The following is a 26,793-nucleotide window of genomic DNA, read 5'->3' as shown; positions in this document are numbered from 1 at the left end:
TGGATTTATGGGCCTGATTTAAACATGGTAGCATACTACCCTTGAAAATAAGGAAAAGTGCATTTTCTTCTGTATTGAGAGAAGTAAAAATATAATGTGATCTTTAAAAAAAAATAAGAAAAAAAAATAAGAAAAAACATGTAATGACAGAGTTCCCTGTTTAGACTACGTATTTTTAAAATGAAACTTTTATAAAGATCTGACCATAAAAAAGGCTTTTAAAAAAGATTCAGCTATTTTCTCCTTTTAGGATAATTTTATGTAATTTTTAACTATATATATATATATATATATATATATATATATATATATACATATATATATATATATATATATATATATATATATATATAGATAGATAGATATATATAGATAGATAGATAGATAGATAGATAGATAGATAGATAGATAGATAGATAGATAGATAGATAGATATAGATAGATATAGATATAGATAGATATATATTAAATGTAAAATATGGTGGATTATTTCTAGGCCCTGACCAAATTTGTGCATTATCTGCGCTGGTTTTTGTGAAAAATCTGCTGACTTTTATGGGACATTTAAACGTAAAAATAAGCTGAGTGTACTACATTAATAGCTGAAAGCTAATCTGACTGAAATGAAGGTCACCGGTGGGCGCTGTTCTGGATACCTCAGAGAACAGGCTGAGGAAGACTTAAAGAGGCAGATCCTGGCGGTGGCGAGAAGCAGAAGCGTACTAGAAGAGCAAGTACCAAAGATCCACTTGCAGAGATCCACAAAGAAACATTAGAGTGAAATTGTGACTGGTTATGCCGAGCTGTTATGGTGGATCCTGCTGTGGGCACTTGGAAAGTGGTAGTCTATGGCAGCAGAAGCCAGGAGGGAGGAGCTGAGCTGGAGAAGGAGGCCTTCAAACAGTCAAATATCATCCAGTATTCTCAGAGGAACTGCATTCCAGTGTGGTTGCGTGATGCTGAGTTACACCTTATTCGCTGGACAAAGCCTATTTTCCAAACCGCTTGTCCGGAATAGAATATTCACAAACCACACCCAGAAATCTATGCCGATACAGAGAGAGGATCCAATAAGTACAGCAAAGCTTTATCTGGCACATTTGCTGATGAAGCTGCAGGTATCATGTATCAAGTATCATGTAACATTGAAGACTGGAACATTACATAAACACTAACAAATCTTCCCGACCCCAAACTTAGTAGGCCTATATGTATATATGTGGGAAGATGCCCCCTTAAGAACAATGTGGATTTCCTTTTAAACGGTATTATAGGATTATATTATTATAGGAAATAAATAGAAAAATTTCCTAATTTAGTTGTAATAGCACAAAATGTAAAATATTAAAAGAGGGGTAAGACGGTCAAAATCGAGAGATGAAATGTTACTGGAGTAAGAACCATTACTTATATAAATTAATAAATTACTTTTTAATTCATATTTATTTATATAGAGCTGATATATTTACATATCTAAAGTGTAATTATTGTAAAATACTAAATCAACTATTCTATTTAGATTATTTTTTGGTGGACAAATTAGTTGATAATAATTGAATAACCAATGACAGACCAAACAGAATCCCAGTAAAAATAGATTTATCGGAAAGGTAAAATTATTCTATGACTTATGTACAGCCATATAAAAATTTACATTTTTAATCGCCCATATTTTAATTGAATCATCTATTATTTCATCATATCTCAATGGTCTAATTTTATCTTTTTACTTCAAAATAAAATCTATAGCTTTTACCCCAGGAATCCAAAAACATTGACGTGTCCACAAACCCCTCATTAACAAATAGACACAAAAAAAACTTTGATATTCAACATAATAAAATGTCATACATCACTATTTTCCAGAGACACAAAATTAGATCTATGAACCTCAAAACTGTTTCGTCTGACTAAATCTCACATATGTTAATAAGTAGATGAAATGACAAAATTATAAATAGCATATCCATTCATCAAATGTCCTGAGATGAGATTTTATGTCATCTATGGTCAGGAGGAAAAATCTAGGTGGGCTGGGGGGTCATCTTATCCCATTTTACCAGCATCTGTTAAATCAGCTACAAGTTACTTGTGCTCTCAAGTGTGTCATTAACAGCACTAACTTACTTTCTCAACATAACAAAATGTCTTTATCCTGTTGAGATGCCTCCAGGTCTCTCTTGATGTCTGGATAGTCCTCCAGAACACAATGAAAGGTGTCCACTGACAAGGAAAAGAGCTGACAGATAGTCAGGGCTTGAACTGTGTCCAAACGCCTTCCTCTTGTTAGGAGACATGAGTCTGGAAAGGCAAGGACAGAAATTATTTAACTTTAAAATTAACAACTTACCAATGAGTCTGTTTCAAGACATTGACTATATTACAACACAGAATACAGTACATCATCTCAACAGATATTGCATTGACAAAGCAAAGATTTATATATTTCCAGTCAAACCTCCAAAGTAGTCTCCATCACACAGTTCCCTCTGGAAAAACTCATTCTCCACAAGGACCTGCCCGTGCTCGATGAAGAACATGCGGTCACCAGGAGCATTCTGCTGGATGATGATGTCACCCGCCTGGAAGACCTCATACAGCAGTTCCAGAAGAATGGCATTGATGAAGTTTACGTCACGGTTCCGGAAAATGGGAACTTTTCTCACATGGTCCGAGCACATGGTCAGCAGAATTTCCTAATAAAACCAACGAAATCATCATTAAATTATAAAGACCCTGTTTTTCTATTAATAACATAAGCAAGCTTCTTTTAAGTAATCACTTATATGAGTATTAATTCCAACAGTGAGCAGCACCTCTCTGAGAGATGAGGACACCCACTTCAGGACATCCTTCTCATCATACCATTTCCCTCCATAGCGAGCCTGATAGTAGTTGTTGATGCGCATACGAAGCGCTTTTGGAAGCTTCATGAAAGTCATATAATCTTCCAGATGGTTTATCTATGTAAAAACAAGCAAATAAGAAAATGTCATACATGATAACCATTTAATTTATTGCTCTATCAAGGTTTTTTTTTTTCTTGCACCTTGTTCTTGTACGCTCTTGCTGTTATGTCCACATCAGACATCATCGCAGCAGTGTTGGCAACCATCACTGTGTACATGATGGCTCCAGACACAATGCTAGTCATGACAATCCACAGCTCAACTTCATCTAAAAAAAAAAACAAAACTTCAGGCATTAAAAGAAGTATCAATTTTGCATTGTGATTGTTGAATGATAAAATTAGCGTATTGCTAAATCGGCTGATCAAAAGTATACTCCTTGCTTGTGGGTGTATCAGAGGAACCATATGATATTGCAGTCATATGAGAGAGGGCCCGAAAGACTCCAAAGGAGTATTTCTCTCCCACTGTGGCATTCTGACAAATAACACAAAACAAAAAGTTGACATTAATGCATTCATTCTATCCACTAAAACCACAAAACAGCTCTAAAATAATATCACATGCACCGTATGGCTCTCTGTAATACCTTGTTCTTATCGGTCAATCACAGAATATGCTTTTGGTTTTGCCTTCCATTCCACATAAGGTTCTTTATATTGGTAAAGGGTTCTTTAGATTTTTAAAATGTTCTTCACATTATAAAGGTTCTTTTAAGAACTGTTCACTGAAAGGTTTGTTGGGGAACCAAAAATGGTTCTTCTATGGTATCGCTGTGAAAACCCAACTTTGAAACTTTTATTTTTTAGTGTATCAGAGCACAAACTCACTTATCGATGATCTCACTAATAATATTACTGTAATATTGTTGCAGCATTCAGCTTTAAAGAGGTAAGATTATAATATAATTTCAACACAAATCAATATTTCAAAATTGACACATTTATGCATTTGGTATGCATTTGGTTTGCAATAGCCATATAAAACGCAGGATAATGTACACTGTAAAAAATATTGCTGTGATTATTCATCACTACTTAAAATTCAACATAAGAATAAGAAATATTGTGTTGTTTCAACATAAAAAAGTATGTGTTTGTGTAATCACTCACCCTCATGTTGTTTCAACACCTTAAGACTTTCGTTCATCTTCGGAACACAAATTAAGTTATTTTTGATGAAATCTGAGAGCTGGCTCACTTCTTCATAGGCTGCTAGGTAATTGCATCTGCCGGCCCAGAAAAGTTAGTAAAGACATTGTTAAAATGGTAAAAGAGACTACAGTGGCTCAACCTTAAGGTTAGCAAGTGATGAGAATACTTTTTGTGGGCAAAAAAACCAAAAATAACGACTTTATTCAACTATTCATTTTCTTCTGTGTGAGCTTCTGACGTGAGTTCACGTGAGCGTCACGACACATGCACGAGAACTGAGAAGATGGCGCCGATGGGTCTTGATGTAGTGTTTAAAATGGTTCTAAAGTGTGCATTTCCTGGATGTCCGAATCGCGAGAAACTACCGAAAAAACTTAAAAGTGCCTTACCAATGCCGCAAAATGAATGGCTTACCTTTCACACTTTCCCATCAAATGATCGTGAGCGTCATCTTCTCAGTTCTCGTGCATGTGTCGTGACGCTCACGTGAACTCACATCAGAGGCCCAGACAGAGGAATATAATAGTTGAATAAAGTCGTTATTTTTGGGGGGTTTTGCGCACAAAAAGTATTCTCGTCACTTGATAAACTTATCGTTGAGCTACTGTAGTCACTTGGACTATTTTAACAATGTCTATACTAACTTTTCTTAACCGGCAGAAATAAATTGCCTAGAAGCCTATGAAGGAGTGAGACAGCTCTCTGATTTCATCAAAATATCTTAATTTGTGTTCTGGAGATGAAGGAAAGTCTTACGGGGTTGGAACAACATGAGGGTGAGTAATTACTGACAGAATTTTCATTTTTCGGTGAACTAACCATTTAAAATGTAAAGTTTATTTAACGTTATCTTAGTTAAGTTAAGTTGGAAATTTAAGTAATCTCAACTAATTTTAAGTTGTTATAACTAATTGCAGCAACATTACCAATAATGTTTAAAAACCATTAAAAACTGGAAACGTTGAAATACTTTCTAGAACATATCTAGATTTTTTTATTATATATTTCACAATTAAAATTTTCATGACTATAAAATATTATTAATTTCCATGACTTTTCCAGGGCTTGTAAGTTACATTTTCAAATTCAATTATATTTTCATAACTATGGGAAAACGTTTATGTGAATATGCTGTATCAGATAAGCCTCTTGCATTGTGAAATTCCTGGGTAATTCCCGTAAAATTGCTAGAGTGCCTTCTGTGTGAACACAAACACGTCCCAGGATTAATGCCGGGACCTAGTAACATTTCCGGGATCAGTCCCAGAACACGCCCTGTGTGAACAAAAGCCAGGCCCAATGCCGTAAGGGGTGTGTCGTAGTGATGATCACACTGGCCTTTCTACAACCAATGCTACAGCATTTGTGGAATGAGCCACTCGGCAAACCCAGTGGCGCTACTGGGGAGTATGGACTCGTCTTCTTGTAGAAATGACGAAGAGGAGTTATCAGCAGAACTGACATCTGACAGGAGTTATCACAACCTGACGTTACGTGTGAGCACGCACTCACAGATTCCGGAAAGTCACTGGCAGTGTGAATGAACCAAAATCAAATGATTATCCGTGTATATTCCAGAATCTCTGTGTGAAAGGGGCTATAAGATACATACCATTAGATTCTCTCTTCTAACCCAGCAGTCTGAGGGAAATTCCTCAAGCATAGGTACGAAATACTGAATACAGCCATTCCAGTGGCACAGCAGGAATATCATCATAAATAATGACAAGATTCTTAGGAATACCCTCATCACTTCCAAGTTGGCATTTGAAACCTATGGGGTAGAGATTCAATATAAAAATCAAAGGCATTATATAAAGAAATAAAAAACACTTTCTGAATGATGACTTCCTTTTTACATGTACACTATAAACAATTCAGTTTTGTTCAGATGAGATCAGTTTCACATGTTCAAGCTATTCATTACTTACTCTCTCCACCTCATTGAAAAACCTAACTAGCCTTGACACACGCAGCAGGCGGACAAGACTGAGGATTCTCACAAACATCAAGATGCGCATCATTTTGCTGGCTCTGGATGAGGGAGAGTCCCCATGGTATTGTAGATCCTATCATGAAAAGGGCAAAAGACACAAGTTTTCCAATTGAAGCGATGTAATTTCAATACAGTCAAAGGATTGTAGAAAAAGACACATTACCGCAATAAGTAGGATATAACCAACTGGAAATGCTGCCACCATATCAGGTATAAACCAGCTCTTTAGATACCGTTGTCGAATGCTTTTCAAATCCAGAATGGCTCCCTGTGTAACGTACAGAATGATTCATTGGATACGTTTAAGCAATGTGAAATTTGTAAAGTCTAGGACTAATCCTTACATCGCTGTCCTCATTAATGATCCCCATGCGAAAGTTAAGCCCAACGTCAATCAGGAATAGAGTGTCCGAGAACACATTAAAACCCTCCCAACCTACTCCACTGTTCCCATCTAGAAAGGCAATCTCCATTGGGATCCCAATTAGATTCAGAAATGTTATGGCCACCATACACATGATGTAGTAACTCCTGTATAAATAAGAAAAAAAGATACATTTTTTCTTAAAAGAGCTGCATGGCATTTTTTGTGTGCATGAAATTTCATGTGGTTTTACCTTTTCAAAACTCAGTATATTTTATGTTATTAAATATTTATTAGCCCATTAAACACATAAACTTCGGTGTATTAAAGGTTTATTATTGGCATCGATGGTTAAATGAAGAACCTTAAACATACATGTAATCTTTTCATGCCACAAAATGTTCTTCATAAAGGTTATTTAAATCACTAAAATGTTCTTCACACTAAGAAAAATGGTTCCTTTGTGAAGTGTTCACTGAAAGGTTCTCTGGGGAACCAAAAATGGTACGTGCACATTACCTTATACGACTGAAGGGATGGATGACGATCACGTCTCCCTCTTTCTGTCTATTGCGCTCCTTCTCCACGGCCACCTCACTGCCGTAGACATACAGCGAGCGTCTGTTCAACTGAGGCAGCAATAGGTTTTTCCACCCGTTCCATCTGAAGCGCCTGTGATTCTCAGGTGCGAAACGCTGCATTTTCAGACCCTGACTAAGCACCGTAATTACCGAAGCTCCTCTAACATCTCTCACCGAGCCTCTGTGACAACTTTATTTCTGGACTTTCTTTTATGCTGACCATATTATCCACTTTTCTTCTTCGCCTTCAAGCTCGCTCCCTTTCTTTCTTTGTTTCTTTCTTTCTTTCTCTCTCTCACGCACGCACATGCACAGTCAGAGAGTAATTTTCCATCACAGTTTTTCTGGCTAAATCCAGAATGTAGAAGGAGATAAGTTCCAGACTTTCCATTCTTCCAACCCTGTCAAACTAACTATTGTCTCATCAACTATTCAGTATCTCTGCCTCGCGCTCACATCAGCTCAGCTCATCTGGACTGTGGGGCGGTTCTTTGACACAAGGTGGTTTTGAATATCACAAGTAGGCTATTGTCATCTGAACCAGACAGATGGTTCTGAAAGAACCGGACAATGGGAAGAGATCGAATTACTTACACTCTTTTTGTGTGTAAATGACTGTACTGATATCACAAAGAGATTCTTTCTAATGAGCACATAAAAGTGCACAGAGAATGTTGCAATTCCAAAAAGAGACGGAATACAGGTTTATCTTCTTTTTTTTAAAGTGCAAAGAGAATTTTGCAATTCCAAAAAGAGACAGAATACAGGTTTATCATTTTTTTCTTTTTTTGCAGACATTTACGCTTTATGAGAAATCAGAGATTAATCCTTAAATTCATGAATGTTTTGCCAATCATTATTACATATTCGGGTCTTCAGCGACCCGGATCTATATCTAACATGGATGGATCTCTACCAACTCTCCTGATATTATAGTAACAATTAGCCAACAGAAGAATAAAATAAAACATATTTTGTTACCTTTTGCCTTTTGGAGCATAGCAGGGTTCCGTTTGAGTATATGTTTTATGCCATCACTGTCCTAGTCAGATCTCATTTGCCATCTGGCTCCTATTCGCAACCTCAAACATATTCTAAAACCTATAATTTTCAACATCTTCAAAATCAATATTTTAATCGCTGACAGCTTCTTCACCAGATCAGCCATCAAGTGACAGTGACACTAATATCTGATTGCATTCAGTAGGCCTATTTGCTCTGCAGTAAATCGCTGAGCCATTTCAAGTTTAGCTGATGATACTTCCTATTCTTTTGTTTTCCGCCTGCAGAATGAGTGAACCGTCACTTCATCCTTGTGTTTCTGACACCTTGTGGAATAAAGGTGATTTGCACTTACTTAATTGAATGGGGAAACAGGCATTCTTTTATAATTGTATTATTTTTTTCTTGTTATATTATTTATAATGAATTGATTGAGGAATACTAAGAAGGTTGCTGTCTAACTTAAAAAAAAATAATGAGGAGGAGGAGGGTAGTGAATTACATCCCAGGTCACTATGGTATGCGCTTAAGGGTTAACATATGTACATCTGGGAAAACTGGTCGGTGTTTTTGTTGAGGATGTGTTTACATCAAAAACAGACACCTTCAGCTTTCCACATAGCAATGGTGGAGCTCATTAGATCTCCGTTAAACTGAGTACAGTATTGTATTGCACTGGCAGGCTATGTTTATGAGAGTCACAATACAGTGTTGAATTTCAAAGTGGTATTCAAGTAATGTAACAGATAACTGATCTTACATTCTCAGAAGGCAACAAACACCTAAACTACATTTATTTGTTGCATTCAGTTAGTGGGTCAATAAATTCATCAAATCGGTAACTGGTTATTTTAACAAGTTCATCTGTGAAGCTTTTGTCTATTTAAAATACTATACGATTCATCCATTTAACAATTTTATCTAAATATCTAATACAATTATTATTATCATTAATAACCAATTTGCCAAATTACTTAAAAACATATAACGTTATATATAATTTAGGTAGCTAATAAGGCCTATAATGGAAACATGTCTGAAAAGGAGCTACACTTTAACACTATATAAATTAGACATGGTCATACCTCAATGGTTTTTAAAATGTTGTTTAAAAACGTAAGTTGCTACAAAAGCACAATGCTGTCTGATTAATTACACATCTGATTATAAGCTTGACAAATTATGTTTAATTAATCAGAAACACTTTCAAATGTCACGTTTGAGGTATAGCTTTGCAAAAAAAAAGCAAAAAAAAGGCACATTTTATAGTCATAAATTGAGGACGACATACAAACAAAAATATACTAAACACCAAGCAGAAATTCCTGAGGGAATCCATGCTGCGTTAGCGTTCTCTGTTGGCCTACAAATTCACGTCATGATTGAAAAGTTCTATTTCTGCTGCTCATATTATGCTGAACTTAGCAGAAAATGCAGAGAAAATGCAATACAGACATTTTATTTTGTGTTATAAACACAATATTTTGCTATATAAGCTGTTACAGTGTACACCTAAAAAGTATGTCAGACTTGACGCAAGTTGCAGACTTAGTGACACATTCAAAACATCACTGGTTTTGCAACACTTTGGAGGTCTGTTTCAGAATTAGGCAGAATTGGGTTCTGTAATCACGTATTTTTGTAAAATAGGCCTACATTTTTAGAAAATAAGTCTGTCATCAAAAGCTTACTCCAGATAACCATTTTTTAAATTTAAGGTAAAAAATCAAAGGACATACTCAATGTAGTAAACCTTCTATCTGTATAGAGATGTATTTCTTTTACACGTCAGAAACAAGCTCTATGTGCTCCTGTTGCATTTCGTTTACAGTTCCACTCGTTTGCTGAATATGTGTAAAGTGAGAAAGGTCTAGAGTCAAATAACTTTTGAGCAGTTCTTGAAAACAGCACAGGCCAATATAGTGTTGTTGTGCTAAATAAACATGAAGTTGAGAATAAATTTGCACTTGCTCTTTCACAGCAGAATCATAAGCCTTACCTTGACACAGAGGTCACTCCTGTATTTTTCTGTCCTTGTGTGAGCGTGCAGCTTTAAACTCTCTCATCTGCTAAATGCATTGTGTTTTGTTTCAGTGTCAGGGAATGGTCATTCTTGCTACAGGTTTTGTCTTTTGTTGAGCACATGGGTTGAGTGTTTTCTTATATTTTTGCTTATTTTTACTATGTAAATAAAGCGCCTTATCCCTTACAGCAAACCTGACAGAATTCTCTGAAAAATAAAATTCCATCAATATCAGTAGCCATCCTTGAAGCTGTATCAGTATGAATATATTTGCATTGTAACTAAGTTGTTAAAATGTCATGCAAAGTTGTGTGGATTTGCCTGCAAATATTGACTCTGTTTGTTAAAGTATTTTTTATAATACCCATCTGACATAAATTATATATGAGATAATGCAATTAAACCATTAAATAATTTATTCCTTTATAATAAAATTGATGATCCTGAAATTTTAGTAAATTATTAAATAATATTATGATAACATAATTAATAAAGCTTTAAATGGCTTTTATTCTGCACAAGACCTTTATTTTTGTTTATTGTTCGGCAGTCGGCATGTTGTTATTACCTGTTTTTAAACCACGTTTCATTTTAGCTCTAGCCATTAATATGTGTAACTGTAAATCATATTTATGTAATAAATGGCTATAGGTTAGTTGTTAAATTAGTTTTATTGTTTGTTTTAATGAAAGACCGTAACCCGGAAGCTACGGGACACTTCCGCGTTCAAGGGGTTGTGCTGTTATTAATTTGACAGCAACAGCAGGTTGTGTAAGAAAGTACGCACGTGAGCTCATCAGTCTCTTCGTCATATATATTACGTAAGTAAACGTTTTTCATTTAAATTATGTTTTTTATTTGATCTTACCTGACAGCACGATTTGAATCGTATACCCCCGATTAGGCACAGCTTCTTTGACAGCGAGGTAAAACGGCTGTATTTCAACGAAACTAGTCGTTAAACAGCAGAGGACATCATGTAACTTGTAATGGTGGCTAGTTTGTTGCCCGCTGCTGGTTGTTCACAATACGTAGTGTTGAAACTGAAGTTTAGAGCAGGACTAAATCATTGTGTCCCTTGCTCTTTTGTTTTTCTCAGACAAGAGGAAATGTCTAGCCTGTCAGCAGCCAGTGTGGAGGCTTCACCAGCAATAGAGGGCACAGAGCAGAAGAAACCTCTGAAACCATGCTGTGCGTGTCCTGAGACCAAGAAAGCACGAGATGCCTGGTGAGGAAACTTTTGTCTATTAGGTCACGCTTTAAAACAAACTGAGAGAAATAGGATTGTGCTGCTCAGTAAATACATTACAGAAAATAGGTTTCAAAATTAGAAAAAGTAGTCAATATTGCTTATACAATACTTTGAGTACTGTGAACTGGGCAGATGCAATTCTTAATTTCTCCTTGTGTGTGAACATCAAACTGGTTTAGTGCAACATGAGGGTTGGTAAATAATGACCGAATTTATATTTTAGGTTAACTAATCCTGTGCATTTTAGCAAGATACTGTGTAGCTATGACATTTTATTGTCTTCACTGCAGCATAATTGAAAAGGGAGAAGAATGCTGCACAGGTCTCATCGAAGCACACAAGGAGTGCATGAGGGCGCTTGGTTTTAAGATATAATACCACCATCATGTTCAAATGAAGCGAATGGTAAGTTTATTTTCACTGTCCTATGACAATGGCCAGTCTCTTACGAAGAAGTGATATTTCTTACATTCATTTTTTTCCACATTTTTGCCACCACAACCTTAAATTGTTAATGCAATTTTCAAAAGTTATCTCTGTGCTCTGCAAATTGAAAAGGGTTGGTTCACCAACCTACACCAAATCATCTTTGTGTAGTTCTAAATCACTTTCTTCAGTGGAATTATTCATAACACATTGTCAAAGCTGCTCTCTTCCATTCAATAAAAGTGAATGGTGACCACAGCTGTCAAGATAAACTAAGGAAATGCACAAAGTTATTATATGGCTTCAGAAGACTCTGAATCTAGTGCAAAACTCATAATACTATATTTTTTTAAATATATATATATAGCTTTTTTTTAACTCGACAGCCTGGTCCTCGTGTCTTTGTTTGACAGCAGCTCTGAAATTCTGCTAAACTTCTCCTTTGGTTTTCCATGGAACGGATTCAATAATGACAGAATTTCCATTTTAGTGCTCTTAAATGTCCCTTAAATATTAAAAAAAACCTTATGTTCTTGAGGACAATTTAATTTTTTTGAAGAATGAGTTACAATATGTTTCCTAATTGTTTTTTTTTCCCCTTTGTAGTGTGTGTCAGCCTGTGTGAATTGGGACCTGGTGTGCTCTTTTATTTATATTTTTACACTGGAGGGAAGATTATACGGGGTGAATTTGTTCCTCTGAGGGAAATGTTGTCTGTCTTTTTTTTCTCTTTCTTTCATATGTGCTTTACATACGTTTATGGTCAATAAAGATCCTATGTAAGACGTTAAGCCGTTCTCTTGTATCTTTACTTTGTCCTTTTATTTGTATGAAATATGCATACATTCTTATAACAGGGCTGACTTTTTCCTTTTCAAGCCCATTTTAAATGATTCAGTCTAATTATTGTGTCATGCTTGATTTGCTTATTTTATCATATTAAATTATTGATGATGAAGTATTGTCTTTTGCTCGACACCATTCAGGCCAAGCAGTTTCACACAAACAGACTCTTCCTTCAGGCTTCCTACTCGGTTGGCCTTTGAATTCCCTGTACCAGCGTTTGGCTGGTGACAGCTGCACTTAACTATGCACGCAGGCCTAAAATAGAGCTGCTGCTCCCAGCACACTCTAATCTGAGGTCTACTCGCAGAAGTGCTTTTATTCTGTGTGCACACCTGGTGTGAACCCAGCAAATGCAATTCACAATTTGCGGTTTCTCCTTAAAATTTTACAAAGTTCATGAGCATAGTTAGTCACTGACACAAACACAAGAACAGCTTTCTTATTTCACTATTCGTCCTGCTTATAATTATATAAATCATGGTCATTTTGATGTTCAATTCATTAAATCCAATCATAGGCACAGTATGCGCAAATGCATAATTGATATTTCTCAGATGTGAAATGTGTAAATTGGTTAATTTCAGTCATTCAAATAGCTTTTAATGGTGCTTGACTACAATGAGAATGTATCTGCATGCTTCTCTTGCAGGGTACATGTCAAATTGACAGCTCTGAATAGTGGCTTTGTCACTTATCAACTGTATCGGCTAGTTAAGCTGCTCAAGACAACCAATACATATTGTGTATTTTAGTTATATTTAAAAAATCTACCTTTTTAATTTTTTATTTATTCAATGACATATGGAAGCTTGTTTTTGCCATGGAATAAAAAACGACACAATTTTGACTATCTCACAATTTGGACGTTTTTTAAGTTTATAACTCTTAATTCTGACTTTTTTTTAAATATCACAATTCTTCACAATTTCATTTGTAATTCTGAGCTTATATCTCACAATTCTGAGTTTCTGGCCTCTAGAATCTGACTTTTTTTGCAATTCCTAAGTTTATATCTCACAATTTTTTCTTGCAATTCTAAGTTCATTTCACAGTTCTGAGATTATATCACCCAATTTTGGCTTTTTTTCTCGCAATTAACCGAATTATGTATAAAGTCCGAATTTTTGAGATAGAAACTAGCAACTGTGAGAAAAGGTCGCAATTACTTTATAAAAGCAATATACAGTACAATTTAAAAAGCAAATAGCCCATGCTGTATTGTCAATATAGATAAGTTCTGTGTCATGCCTAACAACAGCAATTACCGCGGTAAAGTTAGTTTGCAGTTTGACATTCAGAATTTTTTGTGCTATACACACGAGTGCACATGTTTACATGTAAATTATATTGCATGTCACTCTTAGCGATTTTGACAATATAGCACACCTTCACGTATCTTATTATTTAAGTAATAATAATATAAAAGAAAAAAATCCACTCACTCTGCACCCCATTGCTAAGCAGCAGAATAGTGTATTAAATTATCTACCAACAATCGCTGGGCCAAGTTATGTGAAACTACACACAGGAATGGCCAGGGAGGGGGAGGTAAACAGTGTTACATGATCTCCTCTGTTATATGATCTGTCTCAGATACTTTAAATATGCTGCCCCCCATAACCTAGGACCCTCCTTCCCTCAAACACCAGAAGAGCTGGAATACAAGTTTACTGTTTGATTGTGAAAAAATGAGTGTTGGTGACATCTGGCAGAGCTTTCAAAGATCTTCCCAAATGTCAGTGAAAGCTTCTCTCCATGTCACTTGTTATCGTAACCACTCTGCCCGGCCATCATTGTGTTATGTTAAGTAGCGAGTCTGCTTTCTGTCCTCGTCTCTTTCCTCCTTGGGTTTCAATTCCAAACATGGTTATCCTTCTCATGGTCTCTACCCCCGCCTCTCCTGCTCCATGTTTCCAACAGTCTTCAGTCCAGTGTTGGTCAGGGAACAGAAGCAGAGACATTATAGCACTGAATTTTTAAAGGAAAAGTGGGTGTCAGTGGAACGGAATTATGAAGCTTCCTTCATTCCAACTGATTTTGGCAGTAAGTTGTGCATTGACTGTTAAAAGCTGCGGGGAACAATCTTTTTGAATCTAATATCTAGTCTTTTTAACAACCTTTTTAATACATTGGGCTCATGAACCACTACTTTTTCCATCAAGGTATTTGATGACACTCTTTTTTTAATTCAGTATTCCATTTAAGTGGAGACAGTAGAGGCACAAACATGAATAGTGGCGACTTTATTGACACCATAATTTACAATCACACACTCTGCGATGGATGGACCAACAGCACTGAAGGTGCCATCTACCATCTTGGTAACACCATTCTTTTTTTGGGCTATATGGGTGGTAGTACAGCATATGGGGCTCTGTACATCTTCAGTTTTTTGGCTCCCGCTTTCCTCTGTTTGGCTATGTGGGGCTGGCTGACAGTGTGCAGCCTTGATGTCTTCATCTGGAACCTGCTGCTGATGCTGCAGTGTTTGGGCCAGGTGTGTCATCTGATTTTTCGGCTGATGCAGGAAGGTTTAGCCAACGAGGAGCTTTCTGCGCTTTACACGGCGGTCTATCTGCCGCTGGATGTACCTGTGCAGGTGTTCAAGGAGATCACGGCTGCCAGCGAGAACAAAGTGCTTTCTCTAGCGACTGAGGAGACGTATGCTGTGGAGGGGAAGACGCCCATTGATCGGCTGTCTTTTCTCATTTCTGGCAGGTGAGAAACAGAATATATCAAAGAGTTGTAGACATATGATTCTCTCTCTATTAGTGGTTGATCTTGAACTGGTCTAAACACGAAATTTCTGTTTTTTTACCTAAAAGTGTACCAACGTCAAAGTTTTTTTAGCTTGCAATATGCAAGGTCGTTCAGTGTAATAAATAGCACAAAAATATTTGTTGGGGTCAATGACATGATGTTTTTTGTCCTACCTAATAATTCAAAAAATCTTTAAAAATGCAATTAATACATAGAGCAGAATTTGAATCGGTCTCATATTAGAGTTTGCATCATTGATAGTTATTTTCCTGTTTATCAATGTGAAGCTGTATTGTTTAAAGTGCAATAGAGATAAAGGTGACTTGCCTTCATGAAGAAAAAGCGTCATTAGTAGTTTTAGTAGTAGTATTAATAGTTAGTATTTTAATAAGACTACTTCACTGCTTACAAAACACTTTGTCTGCCAAATCATGTGGTGAAAAAAACAAACAGGGAATGATATTATAGAGAGGACCCCTGCAGACCCTCATGACTGTGTCAAGGTCAATAAAGGCCCGTTAACACCAAGAACAATAACTATAAAGATAACTATAACCAACAATCTTAGCATTCTGTTTGTTATAAGTGAGTGCTGCAGTTATGTCATCTGCATAAATGCTCTAGTTCTGTAAAGCAGGATGGAATCTTGGCTGTCAAATGTTTTTATCACTCATCAGCTGGGGAAAAAAAACGCCTTGAAAGTGATCCACCGGTTACGTTCCTCTGTGCCATTATCATTATAGTTGTAGTGTGGACACTGCTTTTCTTTTAAATGTAGAATGATTTTTATAACCATATCTTTATGGTTATAGTTATTGGTGTGAACAGGCCTTTAGTCTTTAAAAATCTCAGATAATTTGACATTTTAAAACAAAGCAAGATTAGTTTATATATATATATATATATATATATATATATATATATATATATATATATATATAAGTAGGACTTGGTTCTATCCATAAGTTGTTGACTGGATTTTGAGATGTGGGAATTGCTCTCAAAAATAAATGTGAGCTTGCAGTCAGTTGTGGAAGGGTGGCGTATTTTTGTAGGACAACCCGGAAGTTAGCATCACACTGGTTCCCTCAACATAAACCCAATAGTATTTTTTCATCGTCATCCCTGCACCACTCTATGATTGGAGAAAATCTGGCATACGTCACCAGAGAGAAGTCTGTCGTTTCACCGGAAGGTTCAGTTATGGTATTTTGATTAAACAAACATTACAGGGTCAAAACATTTTTAAAAATGAAACATACGCATGGATGAATCCTTCACAATAAGATCAATAACATGCATTTATAAAATAGGTGAATTTTCATTTCATGCTGACATTAAGCTTATTCAAAACCATATGAAACCAACATTGATACAAAAATGACACGTCTAAGAACGTTACATGTGTTTCTGCTTTTACAGGATTAGAGTGTCCTTAGAAGGTCAGTTTCTCCATTACATCTTTCCTCACCAATTTCTTGACTCTCCTGAATGGGAGTCTCTTAGACCAACAGAGGAGGGCAACTTCCAGGTATGAAAACATACTGGTTGTTTGGGTACATCATGGCAACATCTTTTAGTCAGTGTAATTTTGCAAAATTATTCAGTTCATGCAACCATGAAATATTGCTTTGCCCTTGAACATCCCATGACTCTTTTGACCTCAGGTGACACTAACCGCAGAGACTGACTGCCGTTACATCTCTTGGCGCAGACGTCGGCTTTACCTTCTGCTGTCTAAGGATCGTTACATTGCTCGACTTTTCTCTGTCATGCTCGGAAGTGACATTGCTGACAAACTATATTCTCTGAATGACAAGCTATTTGCCAAGAGCGGTGTTCGCCTTGATATTCGTCTGCCCAGTCTCTACCACGTCCTTGCCCCCTCGTCACAGGGCAGTGAGGGTGGCAGCACTAGCTCACCGCCCAGGGGAAGCCAAGGAGATCCTACAGTCGTGAAGGCTGATCCAGCACCGTCTAACCAGAGCTCAGATGGAAGAAACTTCCATCCGGACCAGGGAAAGACCCCTGTACCCAAACCTTCACAGAAGCTCTGGCCCTCAGACACAGAGATGCCCTCTGGTGAGGACTCAACCAGCTTGGTTCTGGAGGACTTTGCTGATATGACAGGCTCTCTAATGGACTACGGGAGTGAGAGGGAATATTTGAAGTAAAGATTGGGGTTTTGAAGCTTAACACACTGGAACACTTCTTAAATCACAATGTAAGTACACAAGTAAGGATTGACGGGTGGGTCGGTATAGATGGGGCTGGTTTGCATGAAGAGGCACAACTGCACTAACTGGACATTTGAGCTGCACAAACACTGAGTGATTAAGAGAATGCAGAGTGATGAATGTGCATGATGAATTGTTATATTTTGTGTTATTTTTAGACCTGGATTATATTTATGTCTTTAGTGTCATCTGCTGAATTCATATGGAAGGAAGCCCAATAGTTCATTCATATAGTGATATTACATGAAATTACATTGAAAATTAATATTCTACAAGCCCAGATGTCATCAAATGTTAAAAAGTTCATGTTTTTTTCTTTAAAATGAATTATTATTGATTGATTATTATTATTATTGATAATACTATTAATTTAAAATTGAATTATAATAAAAAACTTTACATTGTAGGCTTATTATTGACAGGGACCCCGTTGTAGCATCCTACAAGGTTAAAAAAAAAAAGGATTACATCTAGTCGAGAAGACTCGTAATAATATGCACCTTAATCAGATATTGGTTGTGTCCGAAATCGCCCCTATACTTTCATATCAATATCAAATTTATTTCTAAAACAGTTCCAATAGTGGGATTGAATGTGAGATTGAATAAGTGCAATCAATAATGTCCACAATGGTTTCAGACACCAAATAGCTGTTCCCTCAAATAGTGCCCTATTTAAAGTTTTTTGGCTTTTAGTATGAATATGATAGCCTTACTGTTATCTATAAGCTAGTGTGCTCCAAAACAATGACAAAATTCGCATTTAGAAGACCAAACCCAACATTGAAAATGAAAATCAGGTTGACGTCAATCTCCAACGTTGGACAGACATTGTATTGTGGTTGAAAATGAAAATCGGGTTGACATCAGAAATCAACATCAGTCGGGTTCTGACGTCAACCCGACTTTCATTTCCAACCAAAATACAACCCCTGCAACCAAAATCATCCCCTGACTGATGTTACTACTTTCTACTCCAAGGACCTTGACAGAAATGTAGTGGAGTAAAAAGTACAATATTTGTCTTTCAAATGTAGTGAAGTTAAAGTAAAAAGTTTCCAGAAAAAGAATAATACTCAAAAAGTGTACTTAAGTACTGTACTCAAGTAAATGTACTTTGTTACTGTCCACCTCTGATTATTATATTAATACTATTAATTTATGATTTAAATCAAATGAACCATATTGAATTATTTTTACATTAATTTTGCAGTGTAGGCTTTGGGTTACTCTTTAATAATTAAAGTATGTTTAACTTTTAATTATTTTACCACAAAGAAAGTCTATGGTATGTCCTAATTTAACATGTGTGTCCTTTCTGACAGAGGAAAGGCTCCCTTGGGTGAGTTTTATTTAGTATGGTAGTGGAGTTATATATTCAGTGTTTCCTTCTTAGAATATTTTGTGTTAGATGTTTCTATGCTTAGAATAAGGCTAGCTTTATTTGACTACATACACTTGTGCCAGAGTCTGGATGAAAAACTTGAAGGGGTTTGGGATATCAAGGGATCCAAACATACCAAGTCTGTTCATCCAGCAATCCTCCCTCTCCAAATACTTGGCTTTGCCAGCAAGGGGCAGATTGCACTTTGTAGGGTACTGGATAGTGGGACATGTGTGGGAGGAGGGTGGTTCCACTGTCATTTGAGACATGACCTTCACATGCTAGTTTCCAAAGGAATGAGGTATATGGATCATGTCCAGAAACACAGCCTGTCCTACCGAAAACAATGTGAGAACTACACCAATGGATAAAAACATGTCTTTAAATATGATTATGTTGTGCTGAATTGCATTATGGAATTTATTTCAGTGTTTTCAATGACATTTTGATGTGCCATCTTTTTCCATAAATCTGACAGAGGATGATACTCCAAGAAGTCTTCCACTTCGTTTCCAAAGAGGACGTGCCCCACTGGCCCCCACTGACACCCCAAAGCTATAGGAATGGTTTCAGCAGTATAAAGACCATAACATCTGACCGATTTCTCCATTAAATCACCATCATAGCGGTTTACTTTTATATGACTGAAGACAACATCAGCACAGAACAGTAAAAGATCCATCAAATGTACTTTTGTTTAGGACAAAACACAATCACAAACCTTTTTTTTTTTCAAACAGATACTGTGTTATATATGATTCCACATCGCTGTGATTTCAACATGGCTGTTTTATATTTATTTGAAATGGCATGTGGTTGTTGGTTAAATCTCTTTGGAATACTGTACAGTATTTAAGTTAAAAGCAAAAAATTAGACTTTTCAACACAAACAAATACATTTTTATTTAATTTGAGCACCTCAGAGTTTATTGATAGGTAATAAGATGTATTACAAAAGTGTGTGCTTTATCATAATAGGAATTTAGTAAATGCGTCATCATTATGTACTGAGACTGTATACTGACCATGTTATGAAAATGTATTTTCATGGGGCCAACTGTTAAGTGCTGGGTTAAAAACGTGACTTGATATTCCTCTTAAGATGCCATTTTAAAGCAGAGATTAGCCTTATTACTAATTGTGAATGGACACATACTAATTTGTAATATCAAGTATGCAGTGTGCAGTTATAAACACTAATCAGAGTGCCAAAATATTACATTTTTGTACCTTGAATATACATCTTTAATCATTGAAGATGAACCAGTAAGTTCAGCACATATATTAACACATAAAATAACTGATGTTTGTTGAATGACCGACTTTCATAATTCACAATATTTTTGTTGTTGATTGTTGTCTAACAAAACTAAACAGAAATTCAGGTACGTTAACTTCCTATCGATTGAAATTTCATTATAACACTCTCTGGAACAGTGCATATAAAAACAAAAGTATCTGAAATCATATAAAAAATCTTTTGTGAAAACAATCATTTTGAGAAAACACAATAAATATATCTAACAAAGCATTTCAGTCCCCTTGTATCCTATTTATGTCTTATGTCGCCAAGCTTTAATATCTCCTAACCTAAACATGCTAAAAAAGTTTTAGTGTAGACCTTCGCTTGAAAGCTGGTTAATGTATAAGCTTTCTTAAGTAGATTTTGTGTTGTTTTATTTATTTAGCACACTTGTACAAAGTCATGTGACCATGGTACTCCCCGTCCAATATTAATGTTCTTCACACATAATGGATCCAACCCTCTGCACACAGAGCACAAATACAATATTATTAAATACAGTATTACATTGGATGTGCACATTTGATGTCTAAATCATGATATTGTGTAATTCCTGAAATGAGTGTGCAGAAAGAGTAAAGTAAGTTTAAAGGCAAATATTAAGGCTGCATTTACCTGGTGTGAGGGACTTCAGAGATGCATATGTACTCAAAATGAATGTCTCCTTGTCTGTAGAATCGTGCTCCTGTGTTTTTCAGCTGCACTGAGTCAATTTTACACAGTCGCTCCGGGTGTGCAGCCACATTTTTATACGCAGTTTCATCTGTATTTCTGAAAAATATTGTGCAAACATATTCACACACATGTTTTAAACAGTTAAAGAACTGAACCTGTAATAAATGAACACAGGCTATGGCACATTGATGGTGACTTGCAGGTAAAACTCGAAATGGAATACACACAGTTTGAGTTTTAGCTCTGTCTCAGGGTGTCCTGTAGAGATCAGGGTGAGCTGGACCTCAGCACTCTTGTCTAACGGGGAAACCTTCAAATCCACAAGGATGTGATGTGCTGAAAAAAAAAAAGAGTGGCATTATAAGGCTGTATTTATAAGGTGTCATTGACATAACACTTCATTTATTTACTGTTACATATGGCAGTATATTTTTTTATTTTTGGGTGAATATATTCTACCATTCAAAAGTTTGGGTTCAGTGTGATTTTGTAATGTTTTTGAAAGAAATGCTTACCAAGGCTTGTTTTATTTGATCAAAAATAAATTTAAATATATTTTAAAACGTAATAATGTATTTTATTCCTGTGATGGCAAAGCTGAATTTTCAGCATCATTACTTCAGTCTTCAGTGTCACATGATCTTTCACAAATCATTCTGATATGCTGATTTTCTGCTCACGAAATCTTATTATTATCAATGTTGAAAATAGTTGCTTATAAATGCTGCTTCATATTTTTTGTGGAAACCATGATCTATTTTTCTATTCTGAGTTAATATGAAAGACTGTTTAAGTATAATTAAAACAAATCAAGGTTAAAACATGCAGTATCCGAGAGACATACCACAATATGGCGCCGTAGCGGTGGTCAGGAGATAGACCTTCTCTTGATTTGGCAGTGGAGTAGCAGTTATCCCACTGTTCTTTAACAAGCCTAAGATACACACATATAGAAACAGACACTGACGGAGGGCAATTGTGCAAAGGCTTGTGTCGTACATTATGTGAAACAATTTGATCTTTTTGTTACATAATCAGCCTCAAGTGAAACATTTTCAGCAGTTGGAGTCACTCATGCACACAAAGAAAAAGTCAAGCCTGATTAAACACCTAAATGAACTAGAACATCAAGGTCATTACCATCCAAAATTAGATTAGCATGCAACCCCCCTCAGAATTATTAACATTTTCACTAATTGAGGACATGCGTGTGAACCATGGCCATCCCCCTTATGAAGACACATCTCATCATTCAGCAGAGTCTTTGAACTACAAAAATGTTTGTGCATCAAGGTTAATTTAGTAAGAAAATGTACAATGTTGATTTCATCAAATTCAAAAAGCTATTTTTTTTTCACTTTTAAGAATCACATGAGTAAAAAAAATTTTTAATATATATTTGTGTTCACAAACGGACTTACATATTTAAAATATTTTTCTTACAGATTTTTCTTTAAATCATCCAGCTAACTCATCATTACCTATTTGTGGGCATGTGCCATTGAAGGGTCCCTCACAAGTGATGCATTTTCCTGCCAGGAATTCGTCATAACTGGAGCAGGGGAAACCAACAAGCAGACAGGAGCCGTTCAGGGCGCTCATGTAGACATGCAGTGCCCTCATGTGGTCACAAATGACATAGCCATACACTGGAAAGTAGATAAAAACTGACAACATAGACAGATTCTCAGGTAGCATGAAGCTACGGTACATTTTTTAAGCTTAAATGCCTCTGTTAGTGTTTGGTCAGCTTTTGCTGTCTACTTACTTGAAGCAAACCTTGAGCGTGCGCAACCGGCTTGATCCATTCCACCATTTAAGAAGAAGTCCACATGTCCGACAGGAATGGATATTCCAAAGTCTAGCAAATGTAAACATTTTCAGTTCAGCTGTGTTATAGGCTACATCTGTATTAAAAATAGCACCAGTGGCTTACTTATATGAACTCCTGTGGTTTAATTGTAAATCAAGAAAATGTCCTGTTCAATATTAGACGGCACTCCAAAGTAAATGAAACTAGATTTACAGTCAGAGTCAGTGTGGATGGCCTCAACAAACAAGGCATCAGATGAATCCAGACGGTCAAATGGATCAGCACTCTTAAACATGGGTCCTGCTGGGTCCAGACCTGTGCACACAAAACCCACATACAGTTTATGTTCTGTATGATACAAAATCATTCACATTTAGGCACTTTTAGGATTCTGCATAAACACATTACACACTTTTTAGTTTAAAGTTTCAAAAAACATCTTGTTTTCTCACCAAGGTTGTGTGGTGTAACAATATGTCATTGTTTATTTGGAGTGCACTCGTGGCCTCTGCTTTTGTCTGAAAGACTCTTTCAGTGTGGTGCAGTGTTGGTCTGTGTTCCACTCATAAGTCTAGCATCTTCATATCAGGACAAAATTAGGTAACGCTTTAGATTACAGCCCGGAAAGTACTCGTAATTAAAGCGAGTTTACAGTGTAACTTTCTGTAATTATAGTGTATCTATAAGGTACTTACATGTAAGTATAAAGGAACCACAGACAAAGTTTGGGGAATAAAGGGGTAACAACCAGGATAATAAAAAAAAAAAAAGTATACTGTGAGTATTATAGAAATAAGGGGTACTTATTCTACTATTATGATACAACAATCTTACATTTGGGACCAATTTAGCAAGAACATACACTGCGTACCTTTTTGTAATAATGGTGTACCAATATATACTGTATAGACTTTTAAAAAAATTACATATATTATTATATCTTATTATATTATTATTATTATATCTATGCATTCATACAGTAATCTTTTTAACAAAAGTGCACTGAAAACTAAAACAATTGTAACTTTTGCTTAAATATGGGGGAAAGATACTCTTGTTTCTTGTTTTCACGCTGTAAATTCGTCTTAATTACGCAGTACTTTCTGGGCTGTAATCTAAAGCGTTACCCAAGATTAACAGCCTACATGGTCCTATGGCAGGCTTTATCATTACATAGAGTCGTAGTCGTTATGCAATTGCATTACGCAAATCAGAAGAGAGTGCGAAGATAAGCGCACAAATGAAAACCTGTTTTTCATTTTTTTAAATAGTTTAATAATTTAATATATCTTTTTTCCTTGACAAATGATTTTGTCAGCATAAGAATTTGAGGGACCAGCTGAATTGAAAATTTTTACATGAATGTTAGAATTGAATTATGCATTATTTTTTATTATTTTGTTGTACATTTACATTTTATTGTATTTTATTTGATAAATTGTGAACATATCTATAACATTTGCTTTAATGACATTTTGAAGATTTTGATATATTTTCAATATGGTCTCTTATTTTATCAACTTATATATCAATTTACTTGAATTTAGGCATTGAATTAAATATTACCTGTGATTCGACCCAGCCTGCCTTCAAACAGGGTCCCCACAAATCCACACACATGTGCTCCAAGACTCACACCGATGAAATGGAAAGATTCCAGTGTGCTTCCATACTTCTACAAAAGAACATCAGTGTACTTTTAAATGTCATATTACTCTTTACAATGTACTTCCTGAGCGTTGACTATTACAATTGATCATTGTGAACAAGTTTATTATGTTATTACTTCTGCCAGATGAACACTGCTTTCAGAGGACTCTACAGCTGTGCAGCCATTTGTATGTAGTGGTCAAGAGTTCTATAATGACAATTGATTCTATAATACTTTGACATAATCAAAATTACCGTAAGCTGATTGATAAGCACCGATATCTGCACTGCCACCTCCTTGTAGTTCTCTACTACCAGGTTATAAGCAAAGGAGGCTCCATAGACCCAGTCTACCACCAGAACGTTCACGTCCTCTTCCCGCAGTAGAGCCTGGGCTAAGCCACTCACCCAGGAAGGTTTACTGCCCATGGCTCTGAAACGCAATAAATCAAGGAATCATCTGTGTAAGTGATCATTCACATGGACTTTTTCCTGTTACAAAATGCTGCTGATTAAATGCTTCACCTGTATCCATGAACAATGACTTTAGTGGGGAGTGATGAGTTGAAGTAAGCCGTGTGTTTCTGGGTATGGTTGAGGCAATCCTGTGTGAATAGGCTGGCACAGTCTGCATTCTTTCGTGTAATGAGAAGGTACTGAACCTGGAGCTTGTTGGCCTGTCTGTATTCCAGCCAGGTGGTGTTGTTGAAGTCAGCACACTTGGTTCGGGATGGATCCTCATCACCTGTAAAGTTGTACGCATGTGAGAGATCATGAGTATCCCAAAAATTAGAAAGATAGAATAAAGATTTTAATAAACTATAATTGGTAGTTTTACCGGATTCACCTGACACTGCTTTCCCTGCAATTCCCAGATGTGTAAGTTTGACATATAGAGGTGAATTTGTAAAGTGAAATGTTATATATTGTGTATAGAAAAATAAAGAAGAAAAGCAGAAGATATTTTGGAAATGAACTTTGAAAGGTTAATAATTTTTATTGAATTTAAAAACAAGCATATTAAATTGCAGCCACCAAAAATATATTGAAGAAAATAATTTTTCATTTTGATTATTGATGATTGATTTTATACCAATGATTTTGTACTTTCATTTTGTAATTCTCAGTCTGCATCTTTAGATATTTTAAAGAGGTAAAATGGTCTCTTTCAATGAAACAATGGATTAGAAAACATTTAAAATCACTTATCAAATTCTGTAAGCACCTACATTCACAATTGTTGATCTGTGAACCACTTATTGACACACTATAACTTCAAGCAACTCTAAATAAAACATTTAGAGTTTTTATAACACCTAATATAACTGGCATAATTAAAAATGTTTTCTATGTAATACTATGAAAAAATGATCTTACCCACAGCAGAGGTGACACACACTGACAAATAAACAAAAGCTTTGATCCATTTCCAAGCCATGGCTTTATTGACCAACAGTGCAAAATCAGCTGAGTGAGAAGTTTCTGCTGGTTAGATTCCTTTTCAAGTACAAAATCGTTCTTTGTCTTTCTGCATCCTTTCAACGTATTTTGTTCCTGTTCTTCAACTTGCCTTAAGAAGCCTGGAATCCACTTAATAGCTAGCCTCAATCTGTTACACAATGACTGTTTCTGAGAAAAATGCTACAATATCCGATTAAGTGAGGTGAGGGGCTTTTCCTTCCGTTCCTGGTTTGCTGTTATAAACCATGTCAGCATGTAAACCTGAGAGAAATTAACTAACTCCATGCATCCATCCCGTGGAAGCTTATGTAGCTAGTGGTGACTTTGTATTGGACTACAACAATGAAAAACAAATGATCAGTCCACTGGTCTGCAGCTGGTTGAGAACCCATGACCTCACAGTCACAGATGAAATGTTTGATTGTTTATCCAAAGGCTGGACTCTGGACAATGGCGAGCTAAAACTCTCAGAGGGGTTTTAGATTAATTGAAGTGAAATTAACATTTCAGTTGGCATCACTTGAAAGACACAGCTGTTTGTTTGTTCAGACTCCATACAGCTGTCTTCTGCAAAAGTGTTGTATTGCTTTCAAGTGTTTTCTAAAGGCAGGCATCCACTACACGACTTTTAAAATCAAAAACTTTTCAATTCTAAAATCCACCCAAAAATCAAACATATTCGAGCCACCAACTCCAGATTGTAAAACGATGCAAAAATAGAAGAACGTACGTCTTTGACAAATTTTTTTTCTACTTCTAATTTTCTCCTTCTGTCAGAGTTTTATGCCTGAGATTTTCGGAAGACTAGTCAAGTTCAAAGTTCACATTTTGTTCAGTTTCAGAATAGTCGACCTTTGCGATTGTTTCCATTCCTCACCACTGCATCTCATGTTTTTAAACGCACAAACAATCTCTGCCTCTTACGTTTCTTACACAATATTGCCATTTAGCCTACTTT

General features: G+C 36.0%; 4 protein-coding genes across 15 annotated transcripts; 2 read left to right on the top strand and 2 right to left on the bottom strand.

Annotated features, from left to right (window-relative positions):
* Positions 1-908: 908 nt before the first annotated feature.
* LOC143723669 (potassium/sodium hyperpolarization-activated cyclic nucleotide-gated channel 1-like) lies at positions 909-7,484 on the bottom strand. Of its 2 annotated transcripts, XM_077216363.1 has the most exons (11): positions 6,943-7,309; positions 6,404-6,590; positions 6,223-6,327; positions 5,995-6,132; positions 5,676-5,837; positions 3,293-3,386; positions 3,050-3,177; positions 2,817-2,963; positions 2,459-2,696; positions 2,128-2,301; positions 909-1,044 (listed from the first exon to the last, which is right to left on the bottom strand). In XM_077216363.1, exons 1-10 carry the CDS (start codon positions 7,122-7,124, stop codon positions 2,132-2,134), a joined length of 1,551 nt encoding a protein of 516 aa, XP_077072478.1. In that variant the 5' UTR covers positions 7,125-7,309; the 3' UTR covers positions 909-1,044; positions 2,128-2,131. The 2 variants fall into 2 exon arrangements, with proteins under 2 accessions (XP_077072478.1, XP_077072477.1); XM_077216362.1 differs by lacking the exon at positions 909-1,044 and having other exon boundaries at positions 1,583-2,301; positions 6,943-7,484.
* A 3,232-nt stretch (positions 7,485-10,716) lies between these two features.
* Positions 10,717-12,498, top strand: cox17 (cytochrome c oxidase copper chaperone COX17). Its single transcript, XM_077216376.1, has 4 exons — positions 10,717-10,850; positions 11,129-11,257; positions 11,572-11,686; positions 12,314-12,498. The coding sequence occupies exons 2-3, from the start codon at positions 11,139-11,141 to the stop codon at positions 11,654-11,656; spliced, it is 204 nt and encodes a 67-aa protein (XP_077072491.1). The 5' UTR covers positions 10,717-10,850; positions 11,129-11,138; the 3' UTR covers positions 11,657-11,686; positions 12,314-12,498.
* A 1,980-nt stretch (positions 12,499-14,478) lies between these two features.
* popdc2 (popeye domain cAMP effector 2) lies at positions 14,479-21,476 on the top strand. Of its 3 annotated transcripts, none has more exons than XR_013197163.1 (4): positions 14,479-15,271; positions 16,736-16,844; positions 16,981-17,537; positions 19,412-21,476. XR_013197163.1 is itself a non-coding variant. In XM_077216375.1 (4 exons), exons 1-4 carry the CDS (start codon positions 14,781-14,783, stop codon positions 19,492-19,494), a joined length of 1,098 nt encoding a protein of 365 aa, XP_077072490.1. In that variant the 5' UTR covers positions 14,479-14,780; the 3' UTR covers positions 19,495-21,476. The 3 variants fall into 3 exon arrangements, 2 of the variants coding, with proteins under 2 accessions (XP_077072490.1, XP_077072489.1); XM_077216375.1 differs by having other exon boundaries at positions 16,981-17,395; XM_077216374.1 differs by lacking the exon at positions 19,412-21,476 and having other exon boundaries at positions 14,619-15,271; positions 16,981-17,626.
* Positions 19,832-26,186, bottom strand: pla1a (phospholipase A1 member A). Of its 9 annotated transcripts, XM_077216372.1 has the most exons (13): positions 25,752-25,959; positions 25,213-25,236; positions 25,037-25,119; positions 24,900-24,958; positions 24,630-24,807; positions 24,291-24,399; positions 22,938-23,039; positions 22,680-22,772; positions 22,393-22,578; positions 21,756-21,845; positions 21,139-21,247; positions 20,852-21,007; positions 19,832-20,699 (listed from the first exon to the last, which is right to left on the bottom strand). In XM_077216372.1, the coding sequence occupies exons 1-13, from the start codon at positions 25,810-25,812 to the stop codon at positions 20,618-20,620; spliced, it is 1,332 nt and encodes a 443-aa protein (XP_077072487.1). In that variant the 5' UTR covers positions 25,813-25,959; the 3' UTR covers positions 19,832-20,617. The 9 variants fall into 9 exon arrangements, with proteins under 9 accessions (XP_077072487.1, XP_077072482.1, XP_077072483.1 ...); XM_077216367.1 differs by having other exon boundaries at positions 25,037-25,236; XM_077216368.1 differs by having other exon boundaries at positions 24,900-25,119.
* Positions 26,187-26,793: the final 607 nt, after the last annotated feature.

The sequence above is a fragment of the Siphateles boraxobius genome, unplaced genomic scaffold, assembly GCF_051911475.1.
Source record: "Siphateles boraxobius isolate OS27281-9 unplaced genomic scaffold, OSU_SipBor_1 7, whole genome shotgun sequence".
Classification (NCBI taxonomy): domain Eukaryota; kingdom Metazoa; phylum Chordata; class Actinopteri; order Cypriniformes; family Leuciscidae; genus Siphateles; species Siphateles boraxobius.
This window is presented reverse-complemented; position numbering and strand designations above follow the sequence as displayed.

Excerpts from the sequence above, each read along its gene's own strand:
- popdc2 (XM_077216374.1), top strand. The coding sequence starts at position 14,781 with ATGAATAGTGGCGACTTTATTGACACCATAATTTACAATCACACACTC. Across the intron at positions 15,272-16,735 it reads TCTTTTCTCATTTCTGGCAG|GATTAGAGTGTCCTTAGAAG; the intron begins GTGAGAAACAGA and ends CTGCTTTTACAG. Across the intron at positions 16,845-16,980 it reads CAGAGGAGGGCAACTTCCAG|GTGACACTAACCGCAGAGAC; the intron begins GTATGAAAACAT and ends TTTTGACCTCAG.
- LOC143723669 (XM_077216362.1), bottom strand. The coding sequence starts at position 7,124 with ATGCAGCGTTTCGCACCTGAGAATCACAGGCGCTTCAGATGGAACGGG. Across the intron at positions 6,328-6,403 it reads TCATTAATGAGGACAGCGAT|GGAGCCATTCTGGATTTGAA; the intron begins GTAAGGATTAGT and ends TACGTTACACAG. Across the intron at positions 5,838-5,994 it reads TTTTCAATGAGGTGGAGAGA|GTTTCAAATGCCAACTTGGA; the intron begins GTAAGTAATGAA and ends TCTACCCCATAG.
- cox17 (XM_077216376.1), top strand. The coding sequence starts at position 11,139 with ATGTCTAGCCTGTCAGCAGCCAGTGTGGAGGCTTCACCAGCAATAGAG. Across the intron at positions 11,258-11,571 it reads AAGAAAGCACGAGATGCCTG|CATAATTGAAAAGGGAGAAG; the intron begins GTGAGGAAACTT and ends TCTTCACTGCAG.
- pla1a (XM_077216365.1), bottom strand. The coding sequence starts at position 25,812 with ATGGCTTGGAAATGGATCAAAGCTTTTGTTTATTTGTCAGTGTGTGTC. Across the intron at positions 24,808-24,899 it reads GTCATTGTTCATGGATACAG|AGCCATGGGCAGTAAACCTT; the intron begins GTGAAGCATTTA and ends ATTGCGTTTCAG. Across the intron at positions 21,248-21,755 it reads CGCTACGGCGCCATATTGTG|CACATCACATCCTTGTGGAT; the intron begins GTATGTCTCTCG and ends TTTTTTTTTCAG.